Source organism: Acipenser ruthenus, chromosome 4 (assembly GCF_902713425.1).
Source record: "Acipenser ruthenus chromosome 4, fAciRut3.2 maternal haplotype, whole genome shotgun sequence".
NCBI lineage: Eukaryota > Metazoa > Chordata > Actinopteri > Acipenseriformes > Acipenseridae > Acipenser > Acipenser ruthenus.
In genome coordinates, this window is record NC_081192.1 from 98,904,846 (window position 1) to 98,919,636 (window position 14,791).

General features: G+C 38.0%; 1 protein-coding gene across 2 annotated transcripts in view; it reads left to right on the forward strand.

Annotated features, from left to right (window-relative positions):
* The window catches only part of LOC117399526 (probable G-protein coupled receptor 158), an 88,216-nt gene that overhangs the window by 45,860 nt on the left and 27,565 nt on the right, over positions 1 to 14,791 (forward strand). For both annotated transcript variants that reach the window (XM_033998772.3, XM_033998773.3), the window contains exons 4-5: positions 5,758 to 5,987; positions 9,305 to 9,373. In XM_033998772.3, coding sequence (XP_033854663.3) covers positions 5,758 to 5,987; positions 9,305 to 9,373 — 299 coding nt within the window. The remainder of the gene's footprint in view (positions 1 to 5,757; positions 5,988 to 9,304; positions 9,374 to 14,791) is intronic.

Genomic DNA, 14,791 nt, shown 5'->3' on the forward strand with positions numbered 1-14,791 from the left:
TAATTGGGTCATTGATTTTTACAGAGCAGTCTAATAATAATGATAAAGGACTTCTATGTAAATCATGTGTTTTGCAGAACATTGCCTTTGAGAAATAGCTTGTTTCATATTTTAAAAATGGCTTGTTAATTGAATTCATATATACAGTGTATCCATACATGTGCTGTTTCCATAATTTCGGTCAGGGGCATTTTACTCTGAATAACTTGGCAACCAGAAAAGACACAGCTAAAATATGGGGACATTAATGTCCGGACTGTTGCCAAGATTTTATCAAAGATGTTTTGAAAGACCAATGCATAATAAGTGTTGTGTTGGACCCTGATGCCCACTAACCACATTGCTCTATACAGAAGTTACAACAGTTCCCCAGGGGCCAATGACAAGCAATATTTATAAAAGGGATCACCGTTACTGGGATTAAGACGTTTAAGGCGTCTGTAGAATATTTTCTTGGAGGGTTTTTCCCCTTTCCCCTAATCTTCTTATTATGTAATGTACTTGATAGTGGCAATATGCTTTTGTGAGGTGCTTTATTAGCAGGTCTCTGAAAATTAAACCATCAATATATGTGTTTTCTTTTATTATTAATACAGTACTGTGGCTTTCACCTCAGTTTAGAAGCCCTTCTTTTTTATAATATATTTATTATACATGTATTTAAATGTTCTATTATTGCTGGAAAACACTGATGTAGAATAGCCTTAATGATGAATGAATAAATAAACAAATAAATAACATCATTGTACATACGGCTGTATTACAGGACATGGTGATAAAACCCACCATCACCTGCAATGCATAGTTTTCCACCACTGGAAAACATCCTCTTTCTGAGACAAGCAAATGAAGGTGATGATAATTTAAGCTCCCTAACCGCCAAGGTATCCAAAAAAAAGAGAAATTGCAGAATGCTTGGAACAAACAGCTGAACGGGAGAGTTAAATTTCAAAAAAAGAAAACTGTTATGGTGACAATATAATGCTAAATAAACAGTGATTGGAGGAATACGAGCAAACTAGAGTAAAGTTACAGAGAAAGTATGAAATAAACAAAACGTTATCTGGTGCGCAGTGCGTGTCCAATAGCTTTTGGAGAATGTTGTATTTCAGGGGTCGGGAACCTTTTTACCTAGAAGAGCCAAACAAACAAAAAGTTTGAGAGAAATTTTTCAAAAAAGCCACAGCAAATTTTAAACTCGTGTATTAGAAATATTTGCGAATTTTTATGTAACAACAACAGCAGTAATATAAGACTTGTGCTGGTAGTAGTTCTGGTAGTTATTGCCACCTACTGGTGTTGTATATAACGCTGTTTTTTTTTTCACTCAGTGACACCCAAGCTAACTGTAGGCTACTACACACAATACTACATAAAAAGCGCTATATTTTGTTCACTGACATAGTGCTGGTTTCTAGCACTCCTAAGACACCACAAAAATTGAGAAACGGGCATCATAAACAAGTGATTAACAAGAAGTGCATTGCACCCTACTTACATTAATGAGATTTCTGTTGCTGCATCGTTTTGCTGAGTGCTTTGTAGTTGGGGTCGTAACTGGTGAGATTCAGCTTCATGCAGGCATTCAGGCTTTCATCCGTTAACCTTGAGCGCAGGTTGGTTTTGATGTTGTTCAGATGTGAGAAGGACTGCTCGCATGTGTATGTTGAGCCAAACATTGTCAGCACAGCAACACTGACACGATGCAATGTGCTGAAAGTGGCTGGAAGTTCATTCCAGGTTTTCAGGATGAGATTGTCTTCGCGTTGGAGTTTTCTCATATCTGCCCACTTATGTTGCTTTGCCAGTTCTGCCCGCTGACGAGCGAGGCTTTCCAGTTCGGAATTCAAAGTGAAAAATGTTGACACCCACATATCGGACACCTTCAGTTCAGCAGCTTCCAGCTCAAAATCTCCAATGGAGATGCCAGGGATGACACTCAGGTTTTGTGCATCCACGGTGCACACATGTGGATGAGTTATGACTTTGAACAAATCGGCATGTCTGCGGAAGTCCACAAAACGTGATTTGAATGACATCAGTAAATCAGACGTGAAGGCTTCGAGCTGCCTGAGGTCGAAATGATGAGTGGGGTCCCTCGCTAAGCAATCCTCTCTGTACGCTCGCAATGTTTCGAAGTGCAGGAGACAGCCACTTTCAATGTCCCTGATAAACAGCTCCAGCTTTGTTTCAAATGCAAACACTGCCTGTTGCAGGGACAAGATTGTGTTTCCAATGCCTTGCATTTTGACATTGAGGTGGTTCAAATGACATGTAATATCCACCAGGTAGTGAAACTTCAGGAGCCACTCAATGTCAGTGAGCTCGGGATGAACATTTCCTTTCATTTCCAGAAATGCCCTCACTTCGTTTAAACAGGCAGCAAAGCGGGTGAGTACTTTTCCCCTGGATAACCAACGCACATTGCTGTGCAGTAGCAGCCCTGGATAATTACTCCCCACTTCATCCAACAAGGCCTTAAACTGGCGATCATTCAAAGCTCGGGCCACAATGAAGTTCACAATGCGAACGACCAATGACATCACTTGGCGAAGTTCCTCTCCACACGACTGAGCACACAGTGCCTCTTGATGCACAATGCAATGAAAGTTTAAGATGGGCCGCTTTTCTTGCTCACACAGAAGGGCAACGAATCCTTTATGTTTCCCTAACATACTGGGTGCTCCATCAGTACACATGGATATAAGTTTATTCAGTGGTAGCTTTTTCTCCGTAGCAAAGTCCATCAGAGATTTTAACACATCCTCACCTCTTGTTGTATCTTTCATCGGCAAAACAGCAAGACTCTCTTCACGCACTGTATCACCCGTCACATACCGCCCGACTATGCTTAGCTGTGCTACATTGCTCACATCGGTAGACTCATCCAAGGAAACAGAAAAGTAACTACTTGAACTGATGTCGTTGATCTGCATCTCCTCTATCTGGCGCGCCATCACGAGTGCACGATCATGAACAGTTCTTGCTGACAAAGGCATGTCTTCGATTTTTTGGATAATTTTATCCTTGTTTGGGAGGTCGTTAAACAGTTCTTTAGCCACACTGAGCACGCAGCCCTTAATCTACTCCCCATCTGTAAATGGTTTCCCGCTCCGCACAATCTCCAGAGCTCCAGCAAAGCTCGCAGAATTCAGATTCCCGCCTTTGTTAGTCCATGCTAGCAGCTGCTGCTGTCCGGTTTGCATTCTCCGCTGAAGCTCAGCGCAAGCTTTTTTCCTGCAGTCCTCATCGGGATATTTTGCGGCGAACGCTGCATCAAAGTGCGTCTCAAAATGTCTCTTAACATTTCACTTTTTGAGCGACGCAATACGTTCATTACAAAGCTGTGAGTCTCTTTCCTAAATATTTTGAACGTATTTTATTTAATTTTACACATTCATAATTATACATTAATCAAGTATGCTAATAGTTTAAAAATAATTTTATCATCATGTTCGAGGCTGTATTTTCAGTCAACATTTGAAAATTGGAGAGCCATATAAAATCCTGAAAAGAGCCATATATGGCTCGTGAGCCATAGGTTCCCGACCCCTGTTGTATTTCTTTGCTCGCCTATGCAAGTTCATTCTGCTTTGAAAATACATGGCCATGTTTCCAAAGCCAGACACTCTTTTTCTTAATTTTCCTACAACCTAGAACCAAAGTACTAATAAAGGCCCACAGTATGGATATTTAAGGCCTGAAACCTGTGTTCATCTATTGCAACGGGATGCAGCCCACCTTTTCACAATAGTGAAATAGGGTCTTTTTTTTATCACAGCCCAGCTTTATCTTCCAATAGGAGAAAGTATAGACTTCGTGTAATATAAAAACTGAACATAGAGACTGTTACATTACAAGAAAATAAAGTGAACTCTTGAAGGAGTGGGTTGTACTGATACAGCCCACTTCTCGACTGCACCTCACACCTCACACCTCACAACGCCCCCTTCTTGCGTGTTATTGCTTACACAGTATCCGCACAGTATACCCGGGTTATGCTGTTCTAGACAGTGTAATACCTTGCTTTGAGGTGCACGTTATACTAGAGATGTAACCCTAAGCTGCTCAGCCATGTACGTTATGCAAAGATTGCATGTTGTATCGTGAAAACTACTGTAGACTAATGCCAGTTCAAGTGCCCAACCGTGTTTTTGCTTCTTTATTGATGTTGCCAAGACAAACCCCATTGTATCCATGCGATAATGAATTTACCCACATTATCCTAATTAATTAATTAATTAATTAATTAATTACTTATTTATTATTATTATTATTATTATTATTATTATTATTATTATTATTATTATTATTATTATTATTATTATGTAGAATTTGTTTTTCATTTATTTTCATGAATTGTTTTTACATATACTAAAAAACAAACTTTCATTTGCCCAGAAGGTTTTGGATGGCGCCACTCAAGCGAATTCCATCCTGGCAGTAGCATATCAATCAGACCACACGCTTTGAGATAGAATGTGTATATTTAGTGCAAAGCTGCCTTACATCATTCTCTCAGTCAAGTTCAATTAAACTGTTTCACCCTCCACATCAGAGGTGTTCCATTACACCATGCAACCAGGGATTCTTAGCTAATGTTCACAAAAACACCAATGTCTGTAGTTTCTTATTGTTTTTACTGGTACCTCACATTTCACATTGCTCAAAGGATCAGCAACAACATCCTCTTGGTTGCCTTTAAAAACCCTTATTGGCCGGGCACCATACCACTTGGTTGACCTGTTCAAGACCTATATTTCAAGTCACTGTCAGCTATAGAGTAACTGCAACTCCAACCTCCAGCAGATTTAAAATGTTAAAAATGACCCAGGTAATGCAAGTACAGAGATATAACCCATTTGTTGGTTGGTTCATATATATGACACGCGTTTCATTTAAAGCTGCACAGCTGAGACCCATGTAGCTAATGAAAGTGTAAAATTGGTAGATTTTATTGAATTATTGTTAGCTATAATTACTTTAAACATGTTGAGGTTGGATAGAAATCAAATGGCGAGACTAGAATGGTATGTCATGGAAAACAAAATGAGCAGACTTGAAATGTGTGAAGGAATCCCAGCTGGACTGCATGGGCACAGCTTGTAGCAGATAAATACAATCCAGTAATACTTCTAGAACTGTCGTCAACAGTTTATTTAATTCATCTGAAACCTGAAGAAGCTCTGCTCCCACAGAATTAATGCTATATTTCCCTTGAGAGTCAACACTTGGATAGACTGGCAGGTTGTAATATGCTGTATAATAAAAGAGAGTCCCCTGCTGGCCACAGCATATTATAAAGTATTTTATTGTACTTTATCTCCCATACCATCTCGAGAACTTGGTTTCATCTATTATATTAACACAAGGAAATACCAAACATAGAACAAGTATGGCAGTCATCAAAAGCCATTGTGATTCATGAACAAACATGTAAGTGCAAAATTACAATTAAATACATTTTGTGACTTAATATCCATGCTCATGAGTTGGCAGCACTAGGGGCCAGACAGAGATAACACAAGCAGTGTCAATATGAGATGCCCCAGTCACCCAGAAAGCATGCTTTAATCCTGCCATGACTGAACCAGAAAACAATTCCAGGCTTTTACTGGAAATAAAATAAAGTGTTTAATAGCCATAATTATGTACATGTTTAAAGATGAGAAGCCCTGGATCATAACATCTAAGGGTTATTGTTACCGTTTCTTCACAAAACCAAATTAATATATAGCTTTGACTTTGTATTTTCAGAGAAAGCAAAAGAAAATCCAGTTTCTGGGAGCCCATATGAAGAGGAGTTGTCTGATGGAGTGCACGAGTGTCTGCCCTGCAGAGCAGGATGTTCTTACTGCACAGACGAGAGCCCCTGCTATGCCCAGGAGGATGGGTACTTACGGATATCTATCCTTTCCTTCCATGCAGTCTGCATGCTGATGGATTTCATCAGCATGCTGGTTGTCTATCATTTTCGGAGAAACAAGGTAAAAACACAAGTTCTTACTGTCTGTGCATTTTTCGTTGACAGTACATGCAATATGTTATTCCTTCAAATGTTCTCATGCTCGAAATTGGGGAAAATAAATAGCTGGTTCAAAGTACACAGCCAGCTGTATGTTAAATTGTGGATTTAATAGGAAAAACATTTTATCTGATATTAAACGTATTTCCTCTTATCACTTATTAGTATGAATAAGGTTTTTAAAAAAGTATTTTTGAGTAGGATAAACACTAAACATGATTTGTGTGGGTAACACAAAAATCAATTAGTGACAGAAGACTTAACCATGAGGAACACAAAACTGATTTAACCCCTCAGTGGTTTTACAAAAGCTACTTGTGCAGAATATGTTTGACTTGCGTGAAATTGCCCATTGAAAGATGTGAAACCCTGCTTTGGTTGGCTAGCATTTGTGACTTGTTTTTTTTTTTCTCAGAAGCTACCAATTTATGTAATATAAAAGTGCTTTGAAAAAACCCCACACAGCATACACTGCTGTGCAAAAGTCTTCATATTCACATTCAGGAGTTACAATATATATATATATCGATGTTATGAGCATCAACAATTTACTCAAGGTCTCCACTAGTGTTTTCCACTATTATAACAACTTTGACTGTTACTACAGCTTAGTTTGGGTGAGAAGAAACCAAGCTTGTCATTTAGCAATCTTTAATAGACATTGATCAGAATCTTTCAAAACTTGTGATCACAACAACTCAAAATAAACTATACATGAGCAGCTAATATGAAGTGTTGTAGTAGACAATCCATCACATTTACCATGTGGTTCTCAACAGGAGGGGCACACGAAGTAGTCCAAGGGGGGGGCGTGAGAAGCGTCCAAAAAAAAAAAAAAGTAAAACATGACGTTCTATAGATGGTGTGGGTTGATTCTATGGTAGTATTAAAGCAGGTTGATTCTATGGTAGTATTAAAGCAGGTTGATTCTATGGTAGTATTAAATGTCTAAGACTTTTGCACAGCACTGTATATATATTGTAGCGTGCATGGGGGAAGGCAGCAGCAGGGGTGGTAGGTGACAAAATTACACACACGAAGACATTCGCTCCTTCCATCCCACTCCACTTGAAATGAATATTTAACATACTGTACATCCTATAAACTACAGCTAGGATTACATTGGTTTGAGTCAGCAAGGTTTTGGCATTGGTTCCAGAGCAATACATGACCATTCCTCAATGATTACTTCTTGCATTAAAAATCTATGGCAAAGTCTCCAGAATGGCTCATATGGTCATCGCTGTTCCTCAAGAAACATTTCTGCAGTCCAGAATACAGACGCACCTGACACTTATGCTAGCGTCAGCAGGAAAATGCAGCTTTTTATTTAAGGATCAGTCCATTTTCACAAAAGTTTTCTTTCTTGTTTTTGTCCAACCTCTGCAAATCAATGTATTGAATGCATTTTTAAAACAGATTATGAGGTCAGTCTTACATTTCAAACCATTCTAACCCAAGAAAATGTTATCTGGCTTGGAAGTCTGTCAGGAAGAATACATACAGAAGGAGCTTTATTGGTCTTGGTGGCATTACTGTGAATGTACAGCTTTAATTCAGTTTTGTTCTGCTTAAGGCTATACATATGTGGGACCATAAGCACTTGCAGTACTCTCAGCATTTGGGTAAAATGTTAAAGTTATACTGTATAAAAGAAATACAGCAGAAATACTGCTGCATGTTTTGAAAGCATTTCTCCCTGAAAGCATGATTTGTTCCATTCATTGAATAAGTGCGTTGATGGATTTTTGTATATATATATATATATATATGGAAACCAGAGCCTAAGATATGGCTATAATGCATTCTTTCTTATGTTCTTTTATCTTCTATTCTAGTCTGCCTCAAGGTGACACATTGCTTTTTTTTTCTTAAAACTTTGTCATGAAGCAAACTGCCGACTGACATACAAATAAAATTAGCTTGTAGGCTTAAAAGCCATTTCATGAAATAGAAATGGGAGCATTAAAGCTACAAATAGGGTCACAGTGGGTCAGAAGGAAAATATGATTTGGCATCTGCAAGAATATCACTGCATTTAATAAAATAAGGAACAAGCCCGGGGCATTCTTGCAATAATAATAATAATAATAATAATAATAATAATAATAATAATAATAATAATAATTATTATTATTATTATTATTATTATTATTATTATTATGAACCTTTGTCCTTTGTTCTCCACTCATTTTTTTAAATCATAAAAGCAGGTTCTAGCATTTATCCTGAAAGAATAACTACATGACTAAGAAACTGAAATGATCTTACCTGGTTGATTAAAGTAATACATTGCTGAAACAGATGCCAGTTATAACTGAGTGAACTCTACTATATAAGCTACCTTTATTTGTGTGTCTGGCCTATTCGGACATTTAAGAGCAGAGATTTTTAAAAGAAAAGGTTTAGCTTGTTAACTCTTTATACATTTGTGTAAGTTAAGCTGGTTATTCTTTGTCCAATGTTTGAAGCATATGGGTTGCCAGTGTTCATTTTGCCAGTGTTCATTTAAAACATGTCAGGTGCAATTGATGCTAAATAGCATTTGTGCGTGTTTATGCAGGCTCTGTCAGTATCTTGGGATGCTATTCCTGTTCCTGGCATTTCCTGTGGTACGCACAAGTCTGAACATGCTCGCTCTTTGAAGTTAACTCTTAAAGTGACTACTTGAATACAGTTACCACTGTCTCGACCGCTATATAATGCATTTAGGCCTTCTGTTTCTTTTCTGTGGTCATTGTAAAGAAAATGTTTGCCCAAAAATCATACCACCCACCTATTTCTGCTATTTCCCAATAAAAAGGCCCTGGAATTGTATGTTTTTTTAATATTCCCAGTGACGTAGATGTAGAGACACTCATGAATAAGGCATCTGGCATCTGATTGGTTGGACATTTTTAAACGATACAGTATATATTTTCATGTTTTGTTTCTCATACAGTCAGTGCTAATTTGTAACGGTAAGTAGCTGCCTATTGTCTTTAATGTCAGTGCTCCAGAAAGACATGTGATGCTTTTCAAGTGTCGAGCAGTTGGAGTCAACGTAAGCCTTGCATGTCAAAGACAAGAAGGAATTAACATTCCACAGCAGCTGTGAATTTAGCTTAAAAAAGGGAGAGTTGAATCATGAAATGTCAGTTTGGGAAACAGAACCCTTACCCCAGAATAATTGCAAGGGTTAGACTGTAACAGGTGAAAGTTGAAAAAATATACATTAAAATGGCATTTGAAGGTGTTTACTGTTGTGACCCTGCTGAATAATTCTTGTATCTTTTTCAGAGCATCCGAGCTTCGGGTTTGGTTCTTCTGGAAACCATTCTGTTTGGAGGCTTGCTTCTTTACTTTCCTGTAAGTAACACAAGTGATTCATTCTGCCTAAATGAATACAAACTAAAACCGTGCTTGATGAAATACCCTTTGAAATCATTTTGAACTTGTGTGAAAATGTGATCTTCATGAAACTCTGTCACAGGATGGCTTGTGGATGACGTCAGACCCAAAAGAAACACTTTGTAAAAGAAAACAGTGCGTTGGCCAAAACAGACAGACAAAACAAACAGACACTAACAAACAATGGACCAACAAACAAGTATCGTGCTGGTTTAAAAGCCAGCATGCTTAACAATTCTTATACTTTTACCTCCTCTCCACACCCGTTCTCCACTCTCGAACACACAACTCCGAGTGAGTGCTTCGTGCCTCTATATATACGGTTGTGCTGGGATTCAATTACTAATTCATTATTCACTTGAATCCAAGCACGTGAACTAATTTGTGCAATCCCCGTGCTCACATACTATTACATACTTCATCTGCACATGAAGTGGTTGTGCAATCCCTGTGCCTAAATACAATTTTATATTTTAAATCACTCCTGCTACACAGACCCATTTATATCCTGTGCACCAATACCTATACACCAACATTAACACACCACGCACAACATATAACACACAAATACACACAAGACGGGGCACACTGCCACAAACTCTTATTAAACATTCAAAATAATCAATTTATATTTTTTATACACAGCTTGTCTGAACCAACCAACAAATACAAACATGACATGATTTGAGATTTTAGAAGCAGACATTTTGTCACCTGTAGTGTCATACAGAACACTGAGGGAGTTGTTAAAACAGAGGCATGAAGGAATATGGCCCCTAGGTTCAGACATGGAAGAGATGGATTCAGATCAGGGTGTCAGCTGGGATGATGGGATTGTGATACATTTAATTATTTGATGTCTTTATCTGGTGGTTTCTTTTGAAATTCTGCAGCTCGCCATTTTGTCCTTCAATTGAAAGACCTGCTTTTATCATGTCTATGCAGCACTGTTAGCTCTACAGATTTCCTAATTAGTATTCTAGGGGATTACAGTAAAATCCTTTATTTACAGCCACCTGTGCCACAAATTGTCCCCTGCTATTTGCTAATAAAACCCCAGTACAGTTTTTTTTAATACCAGTCAATGAGACAGAACAGATAAGCAACCAGTTTTCACTGCTTTTTTTTTGGTTTATTTTCTCCAGCCTCCATTATTTTCTCTGTCTTGTTATAGTTTTTGTGTGCAGGGACCTATTCTTCCCCCCAGCATAATGGTATCTTTAAGGTATCTGGAGTTGGCAACAACTGAAAACTTAAAAGAAATGTCTAAATTGTCAGTTTCATGATTAGAATCTCAGACAGCCCAAGAGATTTTTTGTTACCTCTACAGAAAAACGTTAAGGGTATTTACAGAGCAAAACACAAATATAAAATAGCAACTTACACGTTCATTTTTTGGGATGCATGTTAATCGCACTCCTGTCTGGTCCCTCTTCGCATGTCGTAATTCATTTCCTGAAGCACCATTTTAGTGCATGCCAGGCTTGAATGAGTGTCGTCATCGTCTGAATATAAAAGTTGTCACGGAACAGCATTATGTAGCAAAGCACTCAAACTGAAGGACTTGTGAATGGGATGTAATTTTTTTAAAAACTTTCTGATGGTTCATTAGATAGAAAGAGGGTTACTTGTATCTGCTGGTAAAGTCAGTTCCAGTATCACAGAAGTGCATCTAGTCTGCTGTACCACCTGCATGCTAAACATGCTTTCACTTCTCAAAATACACTCTAGTAGTTTTTTTCTGCTACAGACAACAACAATACAACAACAAATGAAACCTGTCAGTTTCGACAGAGTACTCTTTTAGAAATTCAGGATCGCTGCAAACTCATGAATCAAGCTCAGTACGATACTATAACCAGTGCTGTTGGACAGCTATCGACTGCAGACCCATTAACATTGTAGCTTTGTTTTATTTTAACAACCACATTTATTTTTAAATGATATTATTTACAATTATGGAGGATGTAACCATTACTCAATGAATGTTTTGCTTTATTTAGGCAATTTCAGGTTATTGATAAGAACATTTAAAATTATTATTATTATTATTATTATTATTATTATTATTATTATTATTATTATTATTATTATTATTATTATTTAAATGGCAATGAAAAACATCCATTTATGAGTAAAGGAAACTGTACAGGAAACTGATCATTGTAAATGCAGTAAGGTGAGTGAGTAATAAACTGACTCCATTGTGATTTAGCAGTTGGTTCAAACTATTTAACAACAATGCTGGATTATAAATAAATATAACACTTTAAAGAGAATCCAGAAATAGGGAAACAAGGTTTTTATGCTTTTTTTATATAATAATAATAATAATAATAATAATAATAATAATAATAATAATAATAATAATAATAATAGCATCAGTAATACAACAAACTTAAATGAGATGGATGCAGTAATTGTATCAATTACGCAATTAAAACCAAGATTAACTGAGATTAATTTTTTTGATCTCAAGATTAATCATGATTAATTTTTTTAATTTGCTTGACAGTCCTAATTATATATATATATATATATATATATATATATATATATATATATATATATATATATCCCTCCTAAATTCCAACTTCCACTGCCTCAAAGGAGGGTGAAAACAGGTTCACAAGGCGAAGTACAGCGGGGTCCCCTGACTCTGGCAGGTTCAACCATGCTGTGAAAGCTTGAGTAACATACTCGGCCAAAGTGGAAGGAGTACTCACCAACCCGCCGGGCCAGCGTGGTGAGTTATAGCCAACCCCCGTGATGAAAGCACAGACAAAAACATGGCCCTCATTCCCTAGAGGCTGGATTTCCGCCAACCAAGGCAGCGCCCGGTTAGACATGAAGGCAGAGGGTGCTAAGAATCACCGGGTTACGATTTTAGGCTGCCACAGAACACTGGCCCTGGCCATGTACAACTGCAGATCTCTTTCAGGTGAAGCACGGCAAAAAGACGAAGGACTACTAGAACTCAAGAGTGGGCATCTTCTCTTCTACCGAGGCACTACAGATGGACGAACAGGAGGCGTTGGATTTATTGTCCACAAGAGAATCAAGAATAACATAGTAGAGATTGACAGCGCGTCAGAGAGGTCTGCAAGACTGATAGTGAAAGTTTCAAGGAAGTATGAACTTCAGGTCATCCAAGTATATGCACCAACAACAAGCTATTCGGCTGAAGAAGTCAAAGATTTTTATGAGGAAGTACAAGAACTACACGGAAATGGGAAGAGCCACTAAAAGTTCATCATTGGTGACTTCAACGCCAAAATAGGAGCCCAGCAAGAGGATGAGAATTCAGTCTGCAAATTTGGACATGGCAACAGGAACGAGAGGCGACAGACTAGTCGAATTTGCAGAGAACAAGAATTTATTCTTCATGAACACCTTATTCCGGAAGAAACCCACAAGGAAATGGACATGGAGAGGACCCAACAGAGTGAAGAGTGAAATTGACTACATACTCACCAACAAGAAGCACACTGTACAAGATGTCTCAATACTGAACAATTTTAACACAGGAAGTGACCACAGACTTGTAAGATGCAACATATACCTAAACAGAGAACTGGAGACAGCGAAACTCGTGATGACGAAATCCAACACAATTAACGTAGAAATGCTCCAGAAGCAAAGCCTGGTGTTTGAAGAAAGCAAAACAAAGACTAATTGTAGGAAAAAAAACAGATTTTAGGAATCAAACAAGAGGACAGGACTGTCATCAAGAACCACAAATTGATTTTGAAGAAAGTTGAAGACTTTTACAGAAAATGATATCAAGATGAAAAGAGCAACGTAGCAGATGACGAAAACGAGATGGAAAAAACTCAACCCGAGGAAGAAGTTCCAGACGTTCTACTGGAAGAAGTGAAACATGCTATCAAACATATGAAGACATGAAAGGCACCCGGAGAAGACGACATAACGATTGACATTGTGAAAGAAGGAGGTGAAGGACTGACAAAAATACTGACAAAAATACTGTCGCGTATTTTTACAGATTGTATTAAGCAAAAGAATGTGCCAAACAACTGGAACAATGTATCGGTGATGCTTTTACATAAAAAAGGGGATAAGAAGACCGCAAAAACTACAGACCTATTAGCTTATTTCCTATAATCTACAAAATTATTACCAAGATACTCACCAACAGACTTCAAGATAAACTTGACTTGGCACAATCAAATGACCAAGCAGGATTCAGGAGTGAATTTAGCACAATGGATCATCTTCAAGTTGTACGGCAAGTGATTCAAACCAGCAACAAGTACAAACTACCACTTTGCTTGGGATTCATCGACTATGAAAATGCCTTTGACTCTGTTTACACAAGATCTGTATTAAGCTGTATTAAAACATACAGAGACTTGATCAACACCATATTCAAGAATGCAACATCCACAGTAAGACTCCATATAAACAGCAACAAAATCAAGATTGAAAAAGGAGTTTGTCAAGGAGATACAATTTCCCCAAAGCTCTTCAGGCCACCCTAGAAGACATTTTCAAAACACTGGATTGGGAAAATTCAGGGCTGAAGATCAATGGAGCCTACTTGAATCACCTGCGATTTGCTGAGAATATCTTCAAATTTACAATGTGCCCAGAACAATTACAAACAAGAATACAAGAACTACACAAGGCTAGCATTAAAGCGGGTTTGAAAATGAACCCGAAGAAGACTCAAGTCATGGTTCTGAAAGGGAAACTACCCTTATGCCTCAAGAGGAAAGTCTTCGACCAATGCGTGCTGCCAGTGCTAACTTATGGATGCGAAACCTGGACCCTCAATGTAAAGATGACTCAAAAATTACAAACGCGTCAATGGAGTATGAAAAGATGCAGGAAAAGGAAGGAATGGATAAGAGCACAAACAAAAGTATGCAATGTTATTATAAGAGTGAAAAAAATGAAATGGCAGTGGGCCAGACATGTAGCAAGAAGAACAGACCATCGCTGGACGACCAAAGTAACATCACAGACATGAATTCCACTGTGTGCTGAACTGCGTATCCTCTTCTCATTACCAATGCACAGAAGTCTGGTTCCCAACATTGTGACGTTTTATTTGGTTTTGGTGGTGGTTTGTCTCTGTTTACAGGTTGAAAATTCAGTGGCTTTTTGTGATAACTGTATGGTGCTGTATATGTTTCCTATAATTGCCAATATTGCTAACACAGGAGGCTGTGTGGTCCAGTGGTTAAAGAAAAGGGCTTGTAACCAGGAAGTCCCCGGTTCAAATCCCACCTCATCCACTGATTCATTGTGTGACCCTGAGCAAGTCACTTAACCTCCTTGTGATCTGTCTTTCGGGTGAGATGTGATTGTAAGTGACTCTGCAGCTGATTTATAGTTCACACACCCTAGTCT